Source organism: Vidua macroura, chromosome 3 (assembly GCF_024509145.1).
Source record: "Vidua macroura isolate BioBank_ID:100142 chromosome 3, ASM2450914v1, whole genome shotgun sequence".
Lineage (NCBI taxonomy): Eukaryota > Metazoa > Chordata > Aves > Passeriformes > Viduidae > Vidua > Vidua macroura.
In genome coordinates this window covers 98591435-98619110 of record NC_071573.1, presented here as the reverse complement: position 1 = coordinate 98619110, position 27676 = coordinate 98591435, and the positions used below count along the sequence as shown (strand labels likewise).

Genomic DNA, 27676 nt, shown 5'->3' with positions numbered 1-27676 from the left:
TGTAGCCCCCTGATTGATGTTGAAGGCTGGGAAAATTTGCTAAACAAAATGCATGGATATGGTGGGAGGAAAGCGTTAGTGGTCTGGTAAGAGACACTGTGTTACCCCAATCCTCTAATTGCTCTGCTTCACCTGAGAAAATTTCAAGGTTCTGAAAAGGAAAAACAGATTCAGCTCAAAAACATGCTCCAAACACACCCCTAACAGGCTGTAATTGGCATAAATTACAGGAGTCCCTGGAATTTTGTCAGGGAGATGGTGGCAGCCAGGACTGCACATTACATCTTTTTTAAAAAAAAGTTAAAGTTTCTGTTAGTATTGGCAGGTCCTGAAACAAACCTCTAGTCCACAAAAAATATGAGAAACCAACTTTTCACTTTGCTCTACTCAGATGTACTTGGTGGCTGGGCAGGGGTAGGAAGACACACAAATTTTGGAATGTATATAAATAGAGAGGTAAAGACAGAAGGACTCACAACTTCCCCATTGCATCTTGCCTCCCCTGCCAAACATGTTGACTGCTGAATAGATGGCTGGAGTTATTGTTTGGACAGTTGCATTGTTTCTGCTGAACATCTGTATTAGAGAACACAGATACAACAGCAGGCGTGGGTAGGAAGAGAGAAAAGAATAATTTGGCTGAGCTACAATATCCGTCCATTATAAAATATAGAGAAGATGCAGTGTTATTAGCCAAATCTTACTCTGTAACCAACTGATTTTAGTGTTCCCCCTTCTTCTCACAGTAAAATCAGTGTTTTTTGAACTCTGTATTTTGAAAGACATCCCTGGTTTGCAACTCTCATTTTACATTTGTATAGTGGAACATCTCTATATCTGCTTTTGAAAGTTTAACACTTGGTCTTTTTCCCTGTCAGAAAAGGTTTACACACCCTCAGAGAACAGGAGCAATAATGTATGTTAATATCAGAGACTAGAACAGCCCCAGCAGTGTGAACAGGCTCATCATAACATCGTTATTTTTAGCCCTATCTTTACAATTAGCTCTGCGGAGGCTTTGAAGCACAGACTTTACAAGCTCAAGGTAGAAATCTGGCTCCCAGGGATTTCTCCTGCAAGGCAGCCCACGCTGAGCTGCGGTGATCGGCGGCTGCTCCCTGCTGGCTGGCGGCAGCACCGCTCACAGCCCGGAACACCCTTCCCAGGGACTTTGCTAAGGCAGCTGGAAGAGTTTATTCCAACTCAGGAATCCCTCAGTCGACCTGTACACCTCGCAGCAGTTACATGGGACTTCAACAAAATGAATTCACTAAGGCATAAAAACAAAGAAACCCTGCACTCTGCCGAGGCAATTTTAAATGCAGTTTTGCACAAGCTCATGCATTTGTCCTGTGGCTAACCCCTAAAGCGACAGTAGCATTCTCAAAACACAGTAAGACCTCAGGATTTTGCAGCAGCCCAAGTGTTTCTGCCACCCACCAAAACATCATTTTGAGGGAGCAAAGAGGAAAAATAAAATGTGTGCTTGTTGGTAATTGTTCTCAAGAATAACATACAGCAGTGAGATCTCAGGAATGGCTGAGCCAACATCTTTAATTTAGACCAGTATGAGGATATCAGGCCTACAGAACCTGCTAAATTATTGCATTTCCTACCAAATTATGCAACAGAATTTCTTCTTCCTGTAGTCATATATGAGTGCACAGACTAGAAGACACATTTGACATTTAAGGAGATGCTGTGTATAAAAATAAAGTACACATCAGCTACACACACACATATAGATCCAGATTTCAGAATACTGCACTGAGTTAGGACACCTACAATTTACTCCCAAGGGCTCTCTTTATTTGGCTTACAGTGTTAATTGCATTTTTGGCTTTAAAACCGAAAAAAAAAACCCAAGGAATATGGGAATAAATTCACAGATAGCACACAGAACTTGACATTGTTCTCTCTGTCACACACCACAAAAGAACAGGACTCCATTCTTTTATGTGCGTTTCCATTGCTTGCATGTGTGAGTTGGTTTGTACGATTTACAGCATCTAAACATTTTGTATGTGGCACATGTGTTAACATTTTGTATATGGCACATCACACACAGACATCTGGAAATACACAGTAACCTGGTTCTGATTTGCAGCACCCAGTTCTGCCCTGGTGTCTGGAAGCAGTCCTTGTGATAAGGCACTCTGTGACTGTTGTCCTCAGTTTTAGCCATGTAAAAGTTATATGCCTGGACAAGGACAGTCCAGACTTCTGTCATCAAAGGATATGAGAAAAAGAAAACCCACACCTGAGAAGCAGCTTGAGAGGCTAAAAAAGCTAATTTGTCTAGACAACAACCTTAGCAAGAGCAGCATAGGATGGGAAGGGAGATGTCCCAAAAACTCAGGAGATGTGTCTTTGCCTTAACTACTACCAGAGGCCAGACATGCATACGTCAAGACACCTCATACTTAAGTGATGTTAGATACTATTAGGCTGAATCTTGGTTCCCAGAGCACAGAATCTGGGTAGCAAAGGCTTCCTTGTACAAAATAGCCTTACTTGTCATTCCAAAAATCAATGAAAGTTTCATTGGTTTCAATATATCCTATATAAAATAACTCTTGATATAGATGCAGTGTTGACAGGTCAAGCACCCAGGGCACAAAATCTCTTATGAGGAACTTCCTAGCTGATCTTCAATTAAAGAAAAAGAAGAAAGGTGCTTTGTGGATGCTGTGGATGCACTGTGCTCACAAATTGGTAGTGGCAATTTCTAGCACTATCCCCCATGCATGTGTGCGTACACAATACCAATTCCATTAGCATCACAGTGACAAGCAGAATGCTAGAACTAGCACAAGGGTTTTGTGCTGTGCAATTCTCTTGTCTCAATCTTTCAATTCTTACAAGACAGTTAATGACATGATTTTGAGCAAAACTCTTCTGTTCACTGCCCAGATACACTTCAGGAGTTATTCTGGGGCTGTGGTCTCTCCTAACAGAACTTACTACTATGGATGTGGTTCAGCTCTGGCAACTGAATGATCCTGGACACTGTTTACTAGAACATACATGTGCTGTAAGTTTGCACTTGAGAATTCAACTCCAATTTTCTAATTTTAGACAGATGACTGTTATTCCACCTGACTTCTGCAGTGCTTGATTCTCTGATGACAGACTTCTTGTACAGAAACCCAGTAACACAGCTGAAAGGCACAGGTTAGAAAATCCTTCTATAGCGAGGGAAGTTGAACCTGGTAGAGAAGTAGAGGCACTGCCCAGAAGCCAAAGGTCACTAAACTACACAGATATTGCACAAGACTGAGAAATAGCCCTACTCTCCAAGAGAAAACTGCAACACCAAACATCCATTAATTGGAAGCAACAATATCGGAGAAGCAGAAGCAAGCAGAAAGATCATTATTAACAATACCTGCTCCTAGAAGAGGTCAAAACCCCTTATGGCTTTTAGACACTATTTTCTGCCCAATTAATTGAACAAAATATCTAACTTGCTCTTACCTTTATGGAGAAAAATCATTATGCTCCATGAAAATGAAAGAAGAAATTAGTAGCAACTATTATATGGCCTTTTCTAAAGCTGTCAGGTAGAAAGCACATATATACATATTCTTTTTATGCACATCATTTTCTTGAAGAAATTGTGCCTGTGCTTTTACAGGTATAGACAAACTGTATCCTAGCAAGTGAGAAATAAAATGTGGGAACCAAAGAAAAATCTACATTCTCAATTAAAGTTTAGGCAAAATGCAAATTGCTTGCTGATGAAGTCAAGAACATGAGAACTCATTACCACTGTCAGAGAGTTAAATATGCTCGGTAATTTAGGAGATTGCGCTTTACTTTTAAGTTTCTACACTAACCTGAGGAGAGTACAAGCTGCTTGCAGCCACCTGCACCAGACCTAAACCCATGGTGCAAGAACATACACACACCTCAGAATGATCCTTAGGGCAGCACGTTCACCTGCCGAGAGCATCCATCCATGGACTACAACTGGAGCTGGATCAAGGATGCAGCTGTGCATCAAATTAGTTCCGAGAGATATCCAGATTCTCTTTCAGCTAATCTGGAAGATGGTGAGTCAGAAATCACAATTACATCCAGAATTGTGGCAGGAGGTCTCCAGGCCACAGGCTGTGCTTTCTCCAAAGGCCTGAGAGGCAGAGAAGCACAGGGAAAAGTCACAGAAGAATCACAGGAAACACATTCATTTAAAATATCTATTGAAATTACAAATTAAACTCTCCAATATGATTCAAAGTACAAAACACCACATTAAAAGGCATTCAACAGCTCCTTTATACATCACAGTGTTAGTGGCACAAAATGCACTTACATTTCAAATACATCAACAGAACTATTTTTACACTGGTCAAATACATTATCTATACATATGCATGACTCCTTCATACTTATCCCTATACAAGTTTAAAATACATCATAATAAAATGAACAAGAAAGGTTCAGTTATGTACCATGTACCTGTACCTAATGTTCCTGGAATTCTTGTAGGATATACACAAATCAAAGCAATAATGAAGACCACAGGGCTCTAAACACAAACAGCATGCCTTATTTAGTACAAGTGCATTAGCAATTAAGGGCTGATGCAGGCTTTTTAGATGTCCTTAGTATCACTGTCATCAACAACTGTAATTTAATTGTTTACTTCAGGCTTTTAGATTATGTACATGAAATGTACAAACTTTGGTTTAAAAAAAGCAAACCTGCACAAAGGTTTATGCATGCTGCACCTCACTGGAATGATAATGGCCTGCATGAAAAATATTTATTCCTATACAGTAAAAGGCCTGCAGATGAAATGCACAGAACTTCATTCTAATCTTCCTGCCCATAACAATTTTAAAAAAAAACCAGTTTGTATTTTTCTCACATATGGATATTTTATCCTGTCAGCTCCATAAATGAGAGCTATTCACTAATTTTGATTGTTTTCTGCATGTCAGGAGCTCAGCTGTAAACTGAGAGTTGATTCAGTCTGCTATTATTTGGGATTTTGCCTAATTTATGCACCAGAGTATCTGAGGAAAGATCATGCTTCTTAGTATGTGGGGGAAAGTATCCTAAAATCTTGACATGCTAAAGTCAGTAGTAGGAGGCTTCAGGATGAATAGCAACATGAATAAAACTGAAATATTAACATAAAACTACAGTTATCTTTTATATATAATTCTTCATCACAAACTTTTGAGGAGTCTCAAAACCAATGAATTTGCCCTCACAGCCTTCCTGAGGTAAACACTGGTCCATTCACTTAAAAGATGGTTAAATTGAGATAAAAGGCAGTAAGTGACTTGCCCAGTGCCACAGGGGAAAACCCAACACTACCACCATTGAAGATGAAGTGGGCTGTGCTCCTGATCTCTCTCAGGACTGGCTTCAGCCCAACTAATGGCAAGGCTAGGGAGATGCACAGCCTCTGGAGCTGTGACTCCACACAGACATGACATCCCAGAAGAACATGCAGATGATGTATTTGTACAAACTCCATTAAACAACATTTATGAACAGGCATTCACTCAGGGCTGGACTTGATCCTTGTGGGTCCTTTCAAATCAGAATATTCTATGATTCTGTGTGAATATAAACCCCCTAAATAACAGCATAACCATAAAAATGCAGCAGAAATCATGCTGTGATACTTATTTTTCTGGTGCAAATCCAAAAAGCCATAGCTGTTGTAACAGATTTTCATTTGAAAAGACAAAGAAACAAACATTCCCCTTCCTGTGGCAGGGGATTTAAATGTCAAAGTTTCAAATTATGTATTTACAATTGAGTTTTGGGGTATTAAATGTCACAGTATCAACATAAGCTGTAACATAAAAGCACCCTGAACTTAATAAATCACCACCAAAAGTTGCTACTTTGGAACCAATTCAGCATTAAAAATAATAATAGTAATAATAATAACAATAAAAACAAAAAAAAATCCCCGAGAATACAGATGGAATGACATTTAGCAAACCTGAAAAGACTGCTAGGTACTTGGTAAATATATGTAGGCATATAGTCTATTCCAACAGCTGGGACATGAAACAAAAGTTGTGTCATAAAAATCACCAGTAGCAATTCAAGTATGTTGAGATCAGAGGTACACTGACACAGTTTTCTGATTGTATATGTTACCTGTGAGTATCAATTATAAATTATCATTTTAAAATTTCTGTATTTGCAAATAACTTATTTCTCTTTCTTTTTTCTTTTAAATCTGGAAATGCATTAATTCTGACATTGATTATTAACTGGCTGCACAGCACTTTGGAAAAGTCAAGTTTTGCTCTATTTTGACATAAATTCTCTAAGAAAGGCACAGAGAAAATAAACCTCCTCATACCAGGACACTCAATACTGTTCACAGGCCAGTGAATGTCTCCTGTTTACTATGATCCCAGCAGGAGAGCTGGTCATCAGTCACAGCCACAATACAGCAAAACCCCTCAGTGCCCCAGCTAGAAAATTAAGAACCCATGAAGTCTTTACATCCTCTTGTCCAGGGTTTTTTAGTCCAGTTAAACAGGAGTACAGGGCCAGGAAGGAAAGGCCATAGTTCAAGCTAACCTTCAGGAAGCTGTCCTTTGCAGAAGGGTTTCCACTAATTCTGGACAGTGAAGCTATGACTCAGGACAACTCAGATGCGTGGCTTGGGATCCCTCTGGGAAATGGACTGAGCTGATGCCAGAGGGAGAGAAGCACCTCCCTGCCCACTGAACTCATAAGTGTTTCACAGACCCCTGGGAGCTGGCAAACAGGGATCAAATGCACTACCAGATTTCCCTACAATATTTTTGAAGAAATTTTTAATAACAAAGATAGCCAAAATACTCAAGATATTCAGATAACAAAAGATCTGAAGTGTGCGTTGCCATAAACAATCTGAAGATATGAGAGCAGATTTGCTGGAAACAAGCTATCCTTTTTATTCACATTACATAGGCTGAACTCATTAAAATCAAACCAACTAAGTGAATTGCAGACAATCTCCAGCTCCTAGAGTTAAAATCTATGGTTAGATACAGTTGAATTTGGATAGCACTCAACTTGGAAGATAAGGGAGGAGAATAGTTTTATAAAAAGAAATTGGCCTTTTCAAAACTGTGCCCTACAATATTTTTATTTAACAGATAGACAGTGTAAACCAAAAGCCAATAAAGAGTAATTTTTTAATGGTTGAGCTATGAAAACATATTCCCAGCCTGTGACAGCAGCCAGAAGCAGATGCATTTAAGGATCTTAAGACATTTTCAGTGTAAAGTAATCCTGGCTTCAAGATATTCCTCCATGTCAGTACATTGCTAATGGCAGAAATAAATGTTGAACAAAAAATGCAGTAAAACTTCGGTCCACAAGCCATTCAAAAGAATGTTTTCTTTCATATTACAGACATACACATTGTTTCAGGTGCTTCACATTTCATAGTAAGAAGTTATTAGTCAAATTCTTGTTGGCTTTAAAATAGAGCAAAATGGTTTTCAAAAAAATATTTCTAAAGAGAAACCTCAATGATGTAGTATGTTGAATAGCACACTTTACTACCCTGAAAACAGAGCACTGAATTCTGCAAAACTATCAAGTGATTAATTTTCAAATAAAAACTTATTTTGTCACAGTATTGTTATTAGCACAATACACCACATAGCATACAATACTATCTCTGAAAATGGGCTATGTAGTTTAAATGCAAACTATTCCACAAATATCCCAGGCATTTTCATATTAACTACAAATATGATATATTTTTTGTATTAAAAGGAAAGACTCATTGATAACCCAAAAGTCTGCTAAACAGTAAAGTTAGTCCTGTATTTTTTTAATTGTCCTAAAGACAGAAGCAAGCTATTCTGAAATTCCAAAATAATTCAATAGCACAGCTATTTACACATTTGGTTTAAATAGGATTTTATATATATATATATATATCTATGTATCTATAAAAAGATTAAGATACCTGGATTAGAAGTTACATAGCCCTATAAGTGTAGCAGAACCCTAAACAATAGCAAAAAAATAACAATTCAGAAAAACACTAGTGGTCCAGGGGTAAGCAATACCATCAATGTATTTTAAAAGAAACTTGATTAAATAGCAGGTTTGTGTCACCACTCAACCTTACAGCTTCATCAATTAATTTCAAAATGTAGCTTTTAATCAAACAAATTTCTTATAAGTCTTTATAAAATTCATGGAAGGCAACAGGACCAACTTTGTCCCTCTGATCCTCCCCAGATTTCAAGAAAGGCATAGGATGGCCTATATGCACCTTACTAATTTTGTTATACTTGGAAAAAGTAGGTACTAAAAAGGACATTGTGATGGCTTTAACAAAATCAGATGTGTAATAAAGTCACATGAAGTGGACTATCAGATTTAAATGATAGTCAACTCAAACATGCAGGAATAAGACACCATATTTGGAAGCAAACAGATATGCAAAAGTTTGTAGGCTTTTTCAGCTTGGTTTGCTGATGTCATTCAGTACAGTCCCCAGTCCACCAGCAGGGCAGCACCAACGCACGGTGGCACTTTTACATTATTTTTACCAGTATCACCTCTTAATTTCAGATAGCTACCCAGGTCTGTGATCTCCCTTTAGCACCAAACTTGCTTTCTATTGACCTCCTTGTCTGTTATCAAGTGATCTGTACAACAGTAGTAACAACAGCTCCTGGAATCAAGACTGTGTCAATGAAAAGCAGAATGGGGCAAGTAAGGCTACAGCAATGTAAGTGCAAGAGGGAAACATAACAGCAATAGTAAAATCAAAACATGTTGTGATGAGTCCAATCTTCTCTCAGTCTAGGTTGGTAGAGGGTCATCATCTCCTTTATTACATTTGCACTTGCAGCACAGAACAAACGGTGTAGCAAGTAGAAGGAAAGGGGAAGCCACCAAAAGTAGAAGACCAAATCCTGCAAAAATGCCTACCACCTGTAAGAGAAAGGGATAGCATTGTGTCAGGGATAGCATTGCCTAGATTCTGTGTCTGCTACACCATTGCATCATCTGTGTTCATCAAAAAGACCTCAGCAAATGCCACTGACCTTATCAGAGCCAGAACTGCCCATGTGTATACTACAGTCAGCTCCTGAGACCAGAAAATGTGAGTGAAAGTCATGTGAATGTTCATGTCTTATGGCTCCTGTCAGAACTGTACCACAGAATTCTGTTTTATCATGCAAGGTGATGTAGATGGCTATTTGCCTTTTTGAGTCTTCTTATATCTCAAGCAACTAATGAAGCAAATCACTACTTCTTTTCTTGATCAAACCTAAATACTAAATATTGAAATCAAGGCTACAAAAAAAGACTTCCACTTCCAGGTGTTCCCTTTTTTTCTGGAGATAGCTTCTAGAAGAATTTGTCAAGGTGTTGGTGGTATTCAGAGAATCTGGGAAGAACCCCACAAAGTCCCACCAGCATGCACTCAAGCTTGGGAATTTCAATCACAGATTACTAACACCATGGACTATAGCAGGACTTTGCATATGCATTGGCTTTTCGCAGTCAGACCTGAGCTCATGCTGCTGCTTCAGGGCACATGATCTAACTTTTAAGTGCATCTTTTTCATTGACATTTACTGATCACCTCCTTCCCAGCATGAGCAGAGGACCATAGACTTACCTAACTGGTCATTGCAACAAAGCAGTAATTTCTACAGAGCTTAGATTTGGAAAATTATTTTAAAAAACATTCAAGTTGAGCTTCATTGCCTGAGAAAGTTTCCCATTTGCCATAGGCAACTGTAAGAGTGATGCTGCAACGATATGCCCACAAATTATTTAAGAGAATAATTTAGATTTATTCACATGAGAGTGTCTGTGAATAATTTTGAATAATGATGGCAAGAGTGGAATGCTAATGCAATAAAAAAACCTCACAGCAGAAAGCAAAATGAAATTAGAGTGCAGCACTCATTAAGGATTCTTCTAGTCAGGGCTAGATACACCACTTCAATTAGCTGGCAAATATTAAATTAGCCATGGTATAGATGGGACAATGCAGTAGCACTTTTGCTGGCCACGGATCATTGGGTGTCGCTGATCTTGCACATGGCTGTGGGGCTGTGCTGCCGCGGAGCTGCGGCGGGTGGGAGCGCCGGCAGCCGCGGGAGATGGCGCTGTGCGACAGCGCTCCGGGCGCACACCCACGCACAGCGGGATCGGCATCCCGGCTCCTGCCGCCCAGCCACGGCGAGACCCTGCTGCCTCGACCTGACCATTTTATTTCTTCCCAGCTTCAGAAGTGGGCCTTCTCTTTTTTTTTGGTGGTGCTGACAATCTGGTGGAACTTCTACTAATCTTTGCATTTATTTCCCAGAAAGTAAAGTTAAATTCTCATCTTTAAAAACATGAGCTGCAACTACTGCCATGCTACTCTTTACAACCCAGGTTGACTGCACTGGTCAGACAGAGCCAAGCTAGAAGCTGGATATTCAATGGACTAGACTGACTACTGGTAATTAACATAAAACATCTATTTACACTTTCCTTTCAACCTCAATATGCCATCAAAGAAATCATCGAGTTTCAGTTTTTTTGTTTTGCTGTTTTTGGTTTTTGGTGTGTATTTGTGTGTGTGTATAGTGGGGGGGTGTTGTTTATTTTTAAGTAGAACTGCCCGCTGAGTATTTATTACTTTTTCCTTGGTTCTTTTTCTTCTGAAGAAATTGCTGCCCTACTAGGCATCAAGCCATTTTCTCTGGCCAAAACAAATATTTTTTTAAACCCACAAACAGCAAACCAAACACTTACCTCAATTTGCTTTGGATAAATCTAAGAACCCTAACAACTTACTCAAAGTTAACATAAGGAAACAATTGCAGTGTTGATTTGACTTCAGTGGGTTTAGCTGAATTACATCCTGACTAGTAGTGAATTATCACCTTCTTTCTCAACAATGACCAGATCATCAAGTATTCCATATATCAAACATATTTGCACAAACTGCAGTGGCTTAGAACAGATTCCAAATATCAGATTAATCACCTCATACTACAGGTTTATCAAGTAGACTTAATGTACCCACACACCTCCTGAGATACCATTGGCTAATTCAAGCAAAAGCCAGTCCACAGCTCAGGCACCCAGTGGTGTGGGTGAAAGGAGAGGGGTGAGATCCTTCTCCTTTTATTTCAGTTTAGCTGTTTATCCAGACTTGATAATTATTCTATAGACCTGGGGTTTAGGCTCACATGGAAAGAAATCTGTACTTAAGGAAAGTACCTCTCTCAAGCTAAGGTAGCTTTTTCCAGGCACACGGTTAATTTAGGAAGAGATGACTCAGATACACAGATGTCCCCCTATCTCTGAAGTGACTGTAAAGGCAGTAGATTGGACCAAGTCACACATTAGCATTTACACTGCATGCATCAAAGTGCTGCAGAGAGCTCTTCTATTGCCAGCACTCTTGCTCAGTCTAGCAATACTGAATTTAGACTACAAGAGGTATTCCCACACTGTCTGCAATTGCCAGTTTGAATCTGTGTTTGAAACTGCTAATAAACCTTCAGGATTACTTTCTATCCAACCAACAGGAAGGAGTCAGATAGGGACCACAGCAAGATAATGTCTGTATTCAGGTTAATTCCTTTCCAGTTCTGGATCCAGAGCTAAAAATGCCTTGCAAAAAGAGCTTCCTTGTAGATTATACTGACAGTGGCAACCTAGTTCATTCTCCAAGTTCAGTGAGAACAAACTGGGCTGGCACTGAACTGGCTCTGCTAATACACCTTTTCTGGTTATCAGTGGCATTTTGCCAAGGAGGGTCTTCTCTAGGAGAACTAATTGTTCCACTCCAAGCTACTGCCCTCTTTTTATCTGCTACAAACATCAGTTACCATTTGGCACAGCATTTGTCCTAAGGAGTTTAAATAAGGCACTATGACAGTGGTAGACCTGTAGAGAGCTTTCAAAGATCTGAGCTTTACCTGTGTCCTGTGCCAGATAACAGATGCCCTGGAGTGCCCCAGCTTGTTTCGACAAGGTCCTTTGTCGTAATGTATAAGGAGAAAATCATCCTACAAATTAAATGAGAAGGTAGGCAATAAACAGAAGTTCTTCAAGTTACAAAACATATATTCTGACAACTTAAACCCAGGAATCACACAGGAAGTAAAAGCAAGTGGATATGGCCATGTCCAACCTTTCCAAAGTGCTTTGTTTCCAGTTAGGTGTCCTCACAAACAGGTTTGTTTGGCGTGTGTTTTAGATATATAACAAATTCTTCTCCCAAAGGGTCTCAAGCTGCGTATTTAAACACTAGCATGAAGTTTAGCAAGAGAATCCAAGAAGATAAGCTGACCACTGCATGTATTTTACACACATATAGCAAGAGCAAAGGAAAATTAGTACTTGTGCTGCAGACTTCCCAAAGCTGGTTCATTTATCTAGCTGAAGAACAGAATGACAAAACAGATTTTTGAGATAATCAATTCTGTCAGCCTCTCACAAACCAGACAAGATAGCAGTTCTAAGGAAACTGCTTTTATATCTGTGAGAGCATGTGAGAAGCCTGTAACTTCAGAATTGTTAGTAAAGTATTCAAATGGGACAACCACAAGATTTGAATAGTTGGAGTAGCTCTCAGGAACCTAATTTCCTTTCCTATTGTTAACAAAGTTATGAAGCAAAACTGATGACATGGAAACAGATGTTGTGTATTGTATATACTCCGATCTGTGGGCATGATAACAGGCTGATTTAAAAAATATATAAACATATGACAGCAGCAGCTTATAGACCAATAAACTCCTGTTGTTGGGAGAACACTGTATTCTTTCTCCTATGTCAGATCTTTTTCTTGTTCCACAGAATACAATGAATGGTAAACTGATTAGACTACTAGTGACATACCACATCTAGTTTGTTAAACATCCTCAGACTAAGAGCATTGCTAGTTTCATACTGTAATGCCTTCAAGAAAGGCAACATCGAAAAGTCAGCACTGGAAAAAAAATAGCAACACCCTTCCCCATGTTAGGCACCATGTAAAGATTGTAAACAGATTACTGTCATAAGATTTTACTTTTTAATAATTATTTACTGACTCAGACCAAATGCTAAATTCACACAGGTCAGATAAGTAAAACAGAGGACACAAATCCTATCAAATTCCTAGCCTGGTGAGTTGTGGCCAGAAGCTAGTGAGCTATTTAATTGATTAAAGAGACAGCTGGACGGCAAAGCAATGAACTTCTAAGTTTCTGAGAGCCAAGAGTGTATGGCATGTACTCACATCAAGAGATTCCAGACAGTACCAGCAAAAGGCATGTTTGCAATTCTTACACATCATTTGGGCACAGCCTTCATCTCGTTCAATGTAAACTTTACACTTTGGACAGCGTTTGATCGGAGCATCATCATCTTCCATTTTGAAAACTGAACTGTGGGAGAGAGTGAGAAATAAGTAAAATGCATGATTGTGTCAGTTTAGAGAAGAATGTCTAAGAACTGTGCTTTGAAGGTAAGCCTGCTTTTTTGCTTAAAAAAAGAGAAATTACTAGAGATTCAGGAATTCAAGTTATTTTATTATTCAGATATTATGCCTGTACACTGCTTTTCAAACATATCTCTAGGAAAAGATGTTTAATGACTACAGTGTCTACATAAAAGTTAGGATATTTTATTTACCATGTAAAAAACATTTGTTTTTGTTATCTAGTAATACTAATAGATATTAAACAGTTTTCTCCTGTAATGTACCAGATGAGCAGCAGGTAGCTCACACCTAAATATTTCGTACATCTAGATTATTTTCCTTTTCTCTCCTTTCTTTCTCAGATGAAGAAACAATCCCTTGATTGCACAAAAACCCCAGACCACATTCCTTTGGACTAGGGCATCAGGGATAGATTACTTGTCTGCACTCTCCTTGAGGATCCTGCCTAGGAGTTTCCCTCCAAATCAAGAACAAGGTTTTGGTGCATATTGCTCTTTCAGTTAAACTTTGTCTCTGTTGACAGACTCCTAACAAGTCACTGTTCATGAGTTAGGGTCACCACTGACTGTTCTTGCACAAGGCTGTGCAAAACCGCAGGTGTTCCCTCATATAATGGGCACAACACAGAGGAATGCTGAAAAGTGGAATAACTTTTTATTTCCCTTCTGTAGCTTTCCATGCAGGTTTTATGCTCACTAACAACTAAAATGTACCATAAATGACAATTCCTGCAGCTACTGCCAGTGTGACATACAAGAATGACTGATGGAGAATCAACAATTTGCTGAAAAACAGGACTGATGATTGATCAATTGATTGACTGATTTGCCCAATAGCAGGATAAAAGGGCAAACACTAATTATTAACACTAGGGGTGACTGTACTAGAAAAAATGCTTTGTATACATAAAATGTATATGAAACTCCTAATGCTGCTAACAGGCACATTATGCTCCACAATAATGAAAAAACAACTTTTAGTTTTACTCGGTGGAGTAAAAAAATTAAGCATGGAATAAAACCTAAAAGCAACCAAAACACTAAGCAAAAATAGATAAAGTTTGTTACCTTGCCATGAAATTTAGCAATGTTCAGTTCTTGTCAAGCACACACAAAAGCATGTGCCAAAGTTAGTGTATTTGATCAGGAACTCATCATGACAGCATCCTAGCTAGTCATCTGTTACAGCAAAGCTTGAAAGAAGACAAGGTATGAGTAACTAAGACCAAGGCTGGGCAGGGCTTTAATGATGCCTAGGAGTGCAACACCATCTTTGAAAAAGCCCAGACGTGAAGTGGAACACATACACAATGGCCTTTCTTATTCAGTGGCTGCAATTTGCCACCAGACAACTTGAAACAGAACTTAAGATCATAGGGCAAATGTGCAGCAGAGGGGATGATTGACAGGGTATCCTAAAAATTACTGTCTGGCATGATGTTAGCGACTCTCACATTGCCCAGGAGAGCAGCAGTAACAAGATCATCTCTCAAGGGAAGCTGATGAGCTGCCTGGATGTCACATTTTTCCCACTGGGGCAAAAGGCCAAAGGTTCAAGGAGCGCCTCTGTGCTTTGCTGGGAATGCTGGCAAAGAGTGAGGCTGCCAAGAGCTGTTTTAGAATACAGAGTTTTAGAATACAGCATTAAAAGAATAGAAACAACTAAGTGAAGGAAACAGCTTTAGAACAAAACATCAGGAAAATGCCCCTTTGAGTTTCTAGCTTCTAAATACTTAATCTTTTGCAATATCTTACCTTGTTTCTCCTGGAAGAAAAGAGATTGGCATGCTCTCTTGACAGCCTTGACCTGGATGCCAATTAGATTTGCAAGCAGAGCAGAACTCAATGTCACACACTTTGCACTGGACCAGCTGAGGGTCCTGTGGGCTTGATTCCTGGAGCTGGCAAACTGCCTGGCATGTAGAGGATGGACACCAAGTCCGGCATGGATCCAAAAGCACTTCTGCGAAGGGATATAAAAGAACCAAATTCAAAGGCAGATACAAGATCAGCCTTCCATAACAATGCATTTCAGCTGAGGTTGACTGGCAGGGCATTTGAAGACACAAATTTTCAAAAGGAGCTTTTTAATTTATGTAACCCACATTGACATAAATCTGGCCTGCTTGGCAAACAGGCACCAAACCAAAGTGAGTTTCCTAAGTCTCAATTATTTGCCCTCTTTCATTCACTGAACTAGACTTGTTCTGAGAATGAGATGTATCTTTTTCAGTTGTACTTGAGGTTAAATATAGCATATACTATGCAGGTAAACCCACCAGAAAGTGTTTTTACAATGCCTTGCCCAGTAGGAACCTATTTCAAGTTGACCTCTATCCTAATGTAACCACATGATTAACAACAGCATAAGATACAGTTTCATCTCTTTCTTGGGTGCTCCTTACAGATAACTCATTTCATGTTTCAAAGCCCAGTGAAGGCAATAAAAACCTACTAAATGCAGTGGTCTCTAGGCTGGGTCCTGCCCTCAGCAAAACTTTACTGTAAGTTCTCTATGGCCACACCATTCCACATCTCCATAGGAACACAGTGAGCTTATGTTCTTAATGTGTTTGTCTCTTTACACACAGAATCGCTCATTAATTCTGTACCAAATGCTAACCCAGGAGATAATCTTGGCTCTGTGAAAGAGGTCAGTATTCCTCTCCAGCCCCTATAATACTAGTAGTCAACTTAAACAGCAAAGCTCAAAATAGAAGTCACTCCCTCCCTTAGTTATTTAGGAATATAATACATAGCAATTTTCTTTCCTTAGTTTATTCCCAGAGTGCTGCAGTTCTGGGAATCACGCAGGCTAGAACAGAAGCAATTACTTTTTAGGCTTTGGGGTTTTTCTTTCTGATGACCAAGCAATTAAGGCACAATGCTACTGCAAGAACATAGGCAGGGATTCTGATTTATAGGATTGCTCTGGAACAAACCCATTCTCACAGCCTTCAATGGGTAGTGTTACATATGTTACCTCTTTCAAACTGTAGCTTCTTATACCTTTGCATGATTTCTGATGCAACCATGCACTCGATCTGTTGAAAAAAGGAAAAGAAGAAAAAATTCCAATTAGGAACAGTAATAATCTAGTAATTTTAAACAAACAGAGTGTTTGACCTCTGAAGAATTAATAAAAATATATGTTGTGAACAATTAAGCTGTAACACAAAAAGCAAGCCAGATTTAAACATCCTGTAAGGAAAAAAAAACACCCTCTTTGCAGGAAGAGTGTACCTCATTTTCTTGCAGATGACCTCGCTTTGGGCAGGCAGCATCAGGGCAGCTGATTGCCGTTTCTAGACCTTCTTTGATCAGAAGTTCCACATACTGTTTTAGGCACTGTAAGAGAGCCAAACACTGAGTTAACTCTTCTGCCAAGGTTAAATCACTCAGTATTTTAACAGCTTTAGTCTGAAAATCCAAAGAACTCAAACTTTGAAAAAACAGGTACTACTGTGTCTCTTTTACAGCCATGAGCAACATTTGTAGCTTTTGCTACAGTTATACCTTTAAGCAGAAAACACAAAGTTCATTTCCCCATCAAATCATGGAATCATTAAGATTGAAAAAAAAAACTTCTAAGATCACTTAAACCAAAATTCACCAAATACTTTTTCATCAATTTAAAATATGCAGCAAATTAAAAAAATAACAATGGGGGAAAGAACAAATCAAAGAGGATGCAGAGGCAGAAAAAATAATAAAACACCTCCATGATACAATTAGATTAACCACACTCTAAAGAACTTTGTGTGACTAGAAGCCACAACATATCTTAGTAAGCAGTAATTCCCCATAGACAGACATCTGTCAAGCATACTAGAACACAAAGTGAGTTGCGTATCTTGACATCTATTCTTGGAAAATAACCATCTGAACTTCATGGTTAAAGAAGTAAGTTTTCCATAGAAAGGAAAAATGTGAGAATTAGGACTCCCTGAAGAACTAGAGTTTCCATGGGGACCAAATAATAAATATTGGTAATACTAATACTTTTCTCCCCTAGCAACCACAGCATTTTACCCAACTCATAACTGCAAATGTAGCCTCTAGCACAGCAGTGCACAACATGGCTATCAACAAAGCAGAGAAGAAGTATGTATATTTTTGACCAAGGGCAAATTAAGATTAAACCTTATTATTCTTGATGAGCAACAACTCCCCTCCACCTCTATCCTTCCTACATCAAGCTGAGAGCTAATGTATAGGTGTCTCTTGGGAAGACAAGGGAGTGATAAAGACTCTGCTCTCTGCTGCTGCCATGCAGCTTCCAGCAGCCCAGCATTACACAGAAAGAGCAGATGAAGTTCTGCTTCCCAGTGGATGGGGCACCCTGTGATGTTCTCACATGCCTGTGTGCTCAGCTGGCATAAACAAACTGGAGACAATTACAGAACGAGGTCCCTAACTCTCTGTTTGCAGATGTGTGAATAAAGAGTGAGGCTAGACCAACAGCAGAGTAAAATGAAGATATGACACCAGCTGAGCATACAGCTGTGTGGGAGACAAGAAGCATTACACACTCTGCAGCAAACTGGCTAAACAAGGATTTCAGTTACCATTTCCAGACATTTACTAAAGATATGCAGCTGCAGACTAACCACCATCCTGGGAAAGTGAAGGACTGCATTGACTGTGCCAAGGCTGGTGTGCCTAACTTCAGGTCAGAGCACAAAACTGCTTCTCCCAAACTGCTTCTTCCTTCATCCTGTGCAATCAAATAACCCATCAACAAGCACCTTCCAGCCTAACCTTCACGTATGTGGCTTGTAGCTGTTAAAGTTCAGACTTCAAACCTCTTTCTCTTCTGCCTCTCCATTGTCTATTCAGCTCCTTTCAGACACCTCTATTAACAAACTATTCTATTAATAAACTATTCTATATTTTACCTCTCGCAGCTTGATTGCGGCAAAGACTGTACCTCCTACCCACACAATCTCTGCTGCTTTGGTCCACAGCATTTCTGTTGGCAAGTTGCCACCACCTTGATAGCATGACAGATCATTTCTGTTAGAGCTCCCTTTCTCTGTGTCTCCCACGCATTAGAGAAAGCAGGTCAATTTTTTGGAAAAGAAAAACAGAGATCAGATAATTGGTATTTCTAATTTTTTTAATTCTGCAAAGAAATCCATGTGTAACAGACAACACATAGTCTTTGTCTTCCTCAGCAGGGGTTTAATGAGGACAACTGTTCATTTAGTAGATGTTGACTTGCAGAAGGTTTCCAAGCCTTCACTTGGAGCTCTGCAGGACAGGTGGTGGAACACTTTAGGAGAACCTGTATCACTAACCACAACAGGCTGAGCTCTGCAAGACCCAGACCCTAGGCTGTGTGCCTTGGCAAGCTGTGATTTCAGCTGTAGTGAGGTATTAGTGCTGCTATAATGACACTGCTGGCTCTTCCCTTTCCTCTCCATTTGCAGATGCCAAGTGTAGATTAAAATGAAAATGCATACATTTTTAACGCCAGCACTTAGCAGTTACAGAAAGTACTTTTCAAGCTGAATGAGCTTTGCTATCATTAATCATTAATGTGGCTAATTCTTCTCCTCAACCTGTTTAGGACTATTGCCAAAGCCTACTCTATTTGCTTCCCTTTCCTCTCATTTTCCAAGAAACTACACAGTTCATTCCTGTCATGAGCACTGTCCATGGCCTTTTCCCTTCCCCTTGATGGGCCACTGGCTGCTGTCTTCTCAAAATCAGCACAGCCAAGTGCACTTCTTATGCTTCACCTTCTGAGAAATGCCTCAAGGCTACAAAATATTGCTGAAAAATAGGCAGAGGCTAAAACATGCTATCCACTCAAGACTCCCCTAAGACTTCTTGGGTGGAGAAAGAGGAACCCAAAGCAGTTGCAAGAGAATTTGATGCACAGGGTACCTGTGGCTTCTCTTGAAAGCAGACACAAGACATGCAACTTGTATAAGACTGGCTATAGTACCAGAAATGCAGCAGCATGCAAGCAACACAACAAAGCAGGATTAGGTATTCAATCATATACTATGAAAAATTCATTCTAAAACAACTACAGAAAGATGACAATTTTTTTGCAAATTTTCTATGCAACTTGATTCAATGCTGAAAGAAAGTATTTTCATAGTCCTTCCATTAAGGCAATAAAGTACTCTAAAGCATTAACAAAAAATATGGGAGTGTAGGTCACCCCAAACAACATTCAAAATTAAGTCTATTGCATAACTTTTCTCAGAGACAACAAGAGCTAAGATTAGATACCTAAGGCATGGGATTGGAGTAAGGTTACAAGAGTACACTGACGTGTATAAAACTAATATGCTGAGGAACATCTTTATTATACCTCTAATGGATGTGTGTCAGAAGAGACCAGTTAGCTCCCCTGAGCACTACTCCTGTATTGTTCCCTGTGCATGCATACTCCTTGTGCATCCCTGTTCTGTCCTCTTTTCATCCCTGTTGTCCTTTCTGACGTGTGCATAACTTTTTCCATCACCTGGTAACACATTAATCCGACAGGCATTTGCTGTCCTCATGACAAAGGGCAGAAGCACATCCATTTTTAGGAGTTTTGGCCCAGATCCATTCCCTCACTAAGATCAACTGAGACCCCAATTCAACAGCAATTTTACTATAAGCTGCCGATATAAATTGGGAACACTTTCTTTTTCTGTTGCCTCAGAGACAGACGACTAATAAAGGAATGACTTTCTGAAGCTGTCAAGCAGTGTAGTATTTAAAGCTCAGCAAGATGTGTTGTACTTCTAACCTCTATACATCAAGGATTGTGCCACACAGGAAGGTATGTGCAGTGACCACTGATGTGCCAAGGCTTTAGAGCTTCATATATTTTGTTTAATGTTATAAAGATCAACATACCCTATATAGGAATCAAAATGCTTAGTTTTTGCCTAATTTCAAAACCACAACACAATCTTGCTCTGTTGTATTTAGCTCTAACAAAACTGCACAGGACACAGCAAAATTTTTTGATTTTCCTTTTCTTTCAGAAGAATTACAGGAATAATCATGCTTACTTCTGATGTTGGTGCTTTGATTTATTTCTCCTGATATCAAACCCCAAATAAATCCCATCATAATTCCAAAAAAGGAATCTTGACTTTCACAACTTACATGGGGGCAACACTTATCTACCATCTACTTTGACAGAAAAAATGTGTTCACTTGGTGCCTGAGGTCATTTTACAATACAAAATGCATGTAATTAAAAACACTTGGAGATGGTTTGGGTGAGTTATAAATAATTAATTTTTTAAGAACATGTTATTGCTACTTTTGCAGCAAACAAGGAATGGTTTTTCAAGATGTCACCTTTTATTTGAGTTAGGCAGACAAAAAGATTATCCTGCACTATTTTCTTAACAGCTGATAGGTGGAATTTGTTAAAATGTTGACTTCTGACTACACTAATGCTGCAATGCAAGTGCCAAATCATATGGGAAATTTTTAAATCAGTCCATGGATTTGGAAAGGCAAAAAACACATGACAAGACAAGAACTAAGTATATTATCACTACATCATTTGATTTATTTCTTAAACCTTCAAATACATTTTAGTGCTGGCACTAGGCCATAGCCATCACCATATGAAGTGTGCACTACATGCAAAATCATCACATGCTGGTATTGGAAAGCAATTTTTAAAAAACCAAAACACATGCACTGATAAAATTGAAAGGGGGAAAAATAAAAAGATGATATCTAGCATTTACCAAGTTCTAAAAAAGAAAGAGAACTAGTTTTTGACAATGTATTTAGTAGCAATAAATATTAAAGGTAGGCAAAGGCAGTTGCTATGTGCACAAATATTAACCTTGGAGATAACCCTGCACTTTGGGCAGACAATCACTAGGAGTTTACACTGTACTTCAGAAACACAAGGAAGGGCTGACATACTTTTTCAACAAGGGAGATTTTTTAAAGCTCAGGCTGAAAATCTTTTCAAATAGGTAATTATTAGCATGTAGACTAAATTGCCAGTCTCAAATTCTATATCATCTGCAAACTAGGATTAGATGAACATCTAAAAATATACATACATAAATACACACACACACACACACACGTGTAATTACATAAACTTGCTTTCAACCACATGAAGACTCAGGAAAAGCTGTTTGGTATTTTGTGATCCATGTTACAAGTGACATCAGGGTAGGCACATGCAAAGATCCCTTTGGGCATTACATTCTAGGGTAAGAAGATTCTTCTGTATGAAGAATATGAAATGATATTGAGTGAGAAGCACTTATTTGGTGTCTTGTAGCTAAAAATTTACAGTTTGGTCTATGGGTCACTTTTATGCTAACAGGATACTAAGCCAAAGCTCAAAATTCATGTGATGGGGCTACACAGATGACCAAAACGACTACAGCATCAACTACATTTGGTAGTATTTTGTAGTATTTTTATGCTCTGCATACTGGGAATTTTTCTTTACATTGCTTTAAAATTAATTCTAAGAAGGTGATATATTTTCCTTCCATGAGACAGTGCAATACCAAAGTTATTCTACTGATCTTTGCAAATTCCCCTAAGCTAATTCTGCAGTCAGTCTGATGAATAGATAGAATTTATACTTGTAGATAAACTGCCTGTAAATCTTTTGGGTAACATGACGTAATGTCCTATTTTAGGTTCAGATTAGAACAGTGCAGTGATGTAGTATGCAATACTCACTGGAGCAATGTGTGAGAGTGAGTGAATTTCTTTCACTACAAAAAAATCTGAGTGTCTGTGTCTCAGGTGAAGACTAATACTCTTGGAAAAATAGCTCCCTTCCTTTTGTCCAAATAGCAAATTCGCTCTGAATGTCATTGTCCAGAAATATTTTCCATTTAGGCAAACTTAAATTTCAAGAAGAAAAACTCCCCTAAAACAAGCAGCCTGCACCTGGGGTGTTCTCTGAAGAAGGAGGAAGAATGATACAACAGGGCTAGAGCCTTTCCTGAAAATTCCTGAGAGATTCTTGGAGCCTCATATAACTATCATATGCTACTATTTTAAATGTTTTGGTGCATACTTCTAAAAGCAACAGGAATACTCATCTGGTAATAGGACAAATCACAGAATCATAGCTTGGCTTAGGTTGGGATATACCTTAAATATCATATAGTTCCAACTCTTTTGCCATAAGCAGGGCCACTTTCTACTAGACCAGGTTGCTCAGAGCTCTATCCAAACCAGCCTTGAACACTTCCAGGGATGGGGCATTCACAACTTCTCTGGGTAACCTGTCCAGTGCCTCACCACCACCATAGTAAAGACTTCCATCCTAGTATCTAAACCAACTCTTTTTCAGTTTGAAGCCGTTCCCACTTGTCCAATCACTACATGCCTTTATAAATAAAGCCTCGCCAATTTCCTTGTACAGCTTCTTAGTTGGACTCCCTGTAGCAAACCCATCATAAAGTTACCTGTTCCTGCCCTCCCTTTAACCCTGACCCATAAGCTTTTGGTCATCTCCTTATCGATCCCCAAGTGTAGTTCCACACCCTCCAGTTGGCTACTGACATACAGAGTGACACCTCCACTTTATTTCTTCTGCCTGTCCTTCCTAAAGAGCCTGTATCCTTCCATTTCAACACTTCAGTCATAAGAGCAATATTATTTAATCTTAGTATTTTATAGAAAAAGAAAACTACTTTCCAAGAAATTTCCATGTTATACTTACCGCACACAAGAAAACATGTGCAAGGAAGAAAAAGAATGCTAGGTTCCTCAGAAAGGTTTTAAGCTTCTTTCAAATTTATTACGTGGCCTTTTCTTTTGTGTAAAGTAGTTATAATCCTGCCTCAAATCTATTGTTGTTCAATAACAGGCTCAACTTGAAACTACTCTTGCACTGCTGCTCCAGTGTGCCCCAATTCTACAGTAGACCTACAATCTAGCTTTTTAGTATCACCCTAATCCTACTTAGTTGACGAGCAACTTACTGGAAAATATCCATGCAAACTTAATCAGAGATCTGTTTGAGGCATATGCCTGACTGTGGGAGTGATTTTGCTTCTTTACTAGATAAATTGTCAGCTATACTGACCAAATCTGCAAGCACAAACTACATTCAACTTCACCAAGCACCTTGATCTGAGACAGATGTACATTAGAAGTGTTTAATGTTTGTGGTACTACTTTGAACTTAAATAATTTCTACTTCTACAGACATCTTTTCAGAAAATTATCTATTTGCAAGGAAATATTCACTATTAGAACTCAAATTTTTATTAACCGTAATTTATCATCTTAAGAATAAATTACAGGAAGAACAAATTTACTTATCTTGACATGCAGTACTTCAAATCTGAAAGCAGTAACAGAGAACAGTCTTACATGTTTATCCTTTATATCCTTTGTTTTGTTACAGAATCAAAAATTCTGCTACATAAGCATACCAACCCTTGACTCCAAGTCAAGCACCTGCAAGGCACTCCAGAGGTCCGCAACAGGGAAATACCTAGAGCCTTATGCTGCGAACAAGAATGTACAAACAGAGAGACTTTGGCCAAGACCAGAGGGAGATAACAGCACAGCTGATACATGTTTTTCCCAAAGTGGCAAGCAATTTGGAAGACCCATTTAACAGGTTTCCTGCCTCTATCTTCCTGATACTTGGCCTATTTTAAAGATACTTTTTGTTTGAAATTGCACAGGGTAAATGCCTCTTTTTCCCACCATGCCATCAATGTTTAAAGACTCCCTCAGCTGTTCTGTAGCCCTGTTATAGGCTATATTGTCAGTCTAAACACAATCACATCATCTTCCCTGTGGATAATGGCCAAACAGCATGAGGGCTGGGAAAGATAAACACAGCCCATGTACTTCCATGTTTGAAGACAAACCATCTGAGCATTCTTTCCTGAGCTGTAAAAATTATTATTGTCCAAGAGTCCTTGTGCTCCCAACAGCTGGTGTAATCTTAGTATGGGGACTGGCTGCATCCTGGCAGGAGCAGGCACTCACCCATTGCAAATTCTGCTGTAGTTAGTGCAGTCATGGCTGTTGATTCCTCCTGTGGTCAGCAGAGTAGACTTTGCTGCATTGGTTCTACCTCTGTCCAAATGCCTTCTGACAGTACACTCAAATGCCACAGCAGTCCCTGGTACATGCTTCTTAATGAATGCAAACAATAACTCACAGACAAGATGTCTGTATCAGGGATGAGATGCATCATCCCTCTGAGTCCAGCCTCCAAATCCTCCACGTGAGACTGCGCCAGTTTGAGTACAGGGAACAGGCATCATCAGGCCATCAGTCAACAAATGACGAAGTAAGGCAAGAAGAAATGTATTATCAAGAAAGCAGAAAGAGAAGCCCTGATAACTACTTCAGCTTGAGAAATGTCAGGACATGGCAAATAGCCCTGGAGACACAGCAATCAATGGCTGCAGAAATTACAAGCGAGACCAAGCAACCAGAACTAAAAGCACTGGAAAAACAAGTGCCCTTCTCCAGCTGAGTATCTTGAAAGAGAAAGCAACACAGACTTACAGCTATCCAGCCTTTGAAGTGGTGGGCTTGTTTTTTTATATATACATTTATGGCTGTGTACTGTAAAATTTATAGAAGTTGAAAAATTTTTCTTCAGAGGAATCAAACACAGCAATAGACAGCAAAAAAATGGCCAAATGACACAAGGATAATATCTTGTGATACCTCTTCATATTTGAATAGGTATTTCAAGTGGATGTACATGCAAACTTTTCATTATGAATTTTTATCCCTCCATTACCTTGCACAAACTTTTTCTTCTCACCTATTTAGGGCTGCAATTGGTAAAAACACACAGTAAACTTTACAAAAATTTATTTATATTCAAATGCCAACATATGTGGGATGAAAATCAAATATTCAGGAGGAAAAAAACACCACAAAAAAATCAGTCTTATATGCTTGAGAAAAGCTTATTCTATTTCAGAACAGAAATAGCAATTCTGAGTGGGAGGAAAATACACCTGCAGCAAACAAAGGCTCATCCCTTTTCACATGCAAAACCCTATGCAAACCAAAATTAGCTAGTTTTCCCAACAGCCTGATGAAGACAGATAACATTAATCTCATTTAGTAACATCACACAGGAGACCTGAAGGCTCTGGATCAAGTTTAGTTTTCACCCAGAGTTCTGTGGTACCTGCTTATTAAAGTAGCAAGTTCTGCCATCCCACCACCTACAAGACAAGTGAGAACACAACTGGCCACGTGAACTGCTACACAAACACACAGTGACCTCTAAACATGAAGCCTCTACTGACACATCATGTGTCAAGATTAGTATCAGTTCTCTGCTAAGGTTAGGGTATATGAGCACAAGCAGCAAGCTCTAAGCTTTGGTGGTGGGAAACAGAAACATTACAGCTGCTAAGAAGGACCTTGAACTCTATAAAACCTCACAAGCCATTAGGTTTCCCCCTCCCTCCTGTCTCCAAGCAAGTGAGGCAATTCCTTCTGTAGAGGTGAGGAACAGCCTGGTGTCAGCTCAGTGCTGCCCTGCTAAGGTAGACTTCTTTTGGCATGCAGAGACAAACTACATAGGAACAGGAAAGCAGCCAAGCCCGCCTGTTTCCATCCATGCTGCTCTTGAAGTCTGCCTTGCCCTGGGGGAAGGAGAGGCTGATGCTGCTGCCTCTGCCTCACCTGGAGTGAGGGATAGCACTAAGTAAATCACTATTTTTTCTATTCTTCTACTCAGAGAAGCTTCAAGTGCTTTTGGTCAAGCATGACAAGAAAAAAAAAAAAGGGTGTGCCTGATACCAGTTATAGGCAGGATAATTGCTTTGCTGATCACAGCCTATAAGGCAGCTCAAATAGCAGAATGATCAGAATTAAGCAGATATGTATAACCAGTTATGAACAGGCAAATTCAGTAATCCTGTTTAAAAAGGAGTAGTGATAACAGAAGTCTCACTATCCTACTGTCAAGCTATTAGGGATAGAATACAACAAACTTAGAGGGACACCTAAAGGTCCAGGTAAGATTAACCAGCTGGCTCAAATGCTTAAGGTAGTGCTTAGGGAAAGAATCAGAGTATGAGTATCTACGAAGCAGTGTTAGTTTCAAACACCAAAGTTGATCCACATGTGCTATCTGACAAAAAAGAAAGCACAAACATGAAGCAGAAGGCAGGTCTTAACCTTAGTTTTGTTATTTTCTAACTGTTAAGTGGTCCTCTCTTTCATTTACCTGACTACAGTTTCTCCTTTTATCCGTAACAAGGTAGACTACAGAGGAGTAATCAAATATTTTCATTGAAGTTTTCTGTCATGCTTCATATTTCTTCTAGACATTTGCTTGCTTAGACTGCCTACTTGACAGATTTTTGTTTTAAATTTGAGTAAAGGAAGCAATGAATCCACTGGTGCCAGAATAATCAGTAGTGCATAACATCTTGAAGAGAACTGAATAATCTAATGTGAGGTCAAAAGGAGCTTAGCCTGCCTTGAGTAATAGTGGCATCACTGCACTTGGAACACATTGACACATCTATGTGTGTGTTTTATATATATATAAATTATACAGTATTTATGTATACAGATGTACATGTAAATCCTGAACCAGAAAACATTCAAGTAACTAACTGATTGACTTCCGTGAAAGAATATAAACTGCAAAAATCCTGTTGTGACTTCAGCACATACACAATTGTTAACACATCAAAGAAACATCCTGCCCATTAAGATGCATGTGAATTTCATAGATTACAAAATAATCTGAATTTCAGACAAGAATTGGATAAAATTGCTCCTGCTTATCTCCCATCATCCCTTTAAAAAAAGCAAAGGCTAAGTAGTAAGTGAAAAAATTTAATGCAGCAAATAATACAAAAAAAATTAAAGAAAAAGTGATGTTCTCTGCTTTACTCTCTTTTTCCTTCTCTAAGTGTAAAGCTTTCTGAAGAAAATATGCAAAACCAGTTATTTCTTCTGAGACAAGCAACTACTAAGTGACTATCTTAGTATGCAAGATTATTAGCAATGTACTGTGTGCTATTTAAGTGGGGAAAGAATTTAATAAAAGGCTATTTAGGTGTTTGGTCCAAAATTACACAACCACACTTAAGATTGATCCTATTGTTAACATGACTCTAAGAGAGATACTGGTTTGCCCCTTGATAATACTCATAAAATCGAACAAAAAGCTAACAGCAGTTAGCTTGTTTTTCTCTCTGTTCTTTAGACTTTTGTTTCTCTGGTACCTCAAGCAAATCCATTGTTGGATTGCTTGAGGTACCAGAAAAAA

At 39.0% G+C, this 27676-nt stretch overlaps 1 protein-coding gene across 4 annotated transcripts in view; it reads right to left on the bottom strand.

Annotated features, from left to right (window-relative positions):
• Positions 1–3548: 3548 nt before the first annotated feature.
• The window catches only part of RNF144A (ring finger protein 144A), a 62985-nt gene continuing 38857 nt past the window's right edge, over positions 3549–27676 (bottom strand). For 3 of the 4 annotated variants that reach the window (XM_053972224.1, XM_053972223.1, XM_053972225.1), the window contains 6 exons: positions 16681–16785; positions 16421–16481; positions 15193–15400; positions 13235–13382; positions 11928–12017; positions 4186–8928 (listed from right to left, as the gene is read on the bottom strand). In XM_053972224.1, the coding sequence (XP_053828199.1) occupies positions 8797–8928; positions 11928–12017; positions 13235–13382; positions 15193–15400; positions 16421–16481; positions 16681–16785 (744 nt within the window). In that variant the 3' untranslated portion in view covers positions 4186–8796. Of the gene's footprint in view, positions 4133–4185; positions 8929–11927; positions 12018–13234; positions 13383–15192; positions 15401–16420; positions 16482–16680; positions 16786–27676 lie in introns of those variants that run through there. The other variant, XM_053972226.1, reaches the window with a different exon arrangement.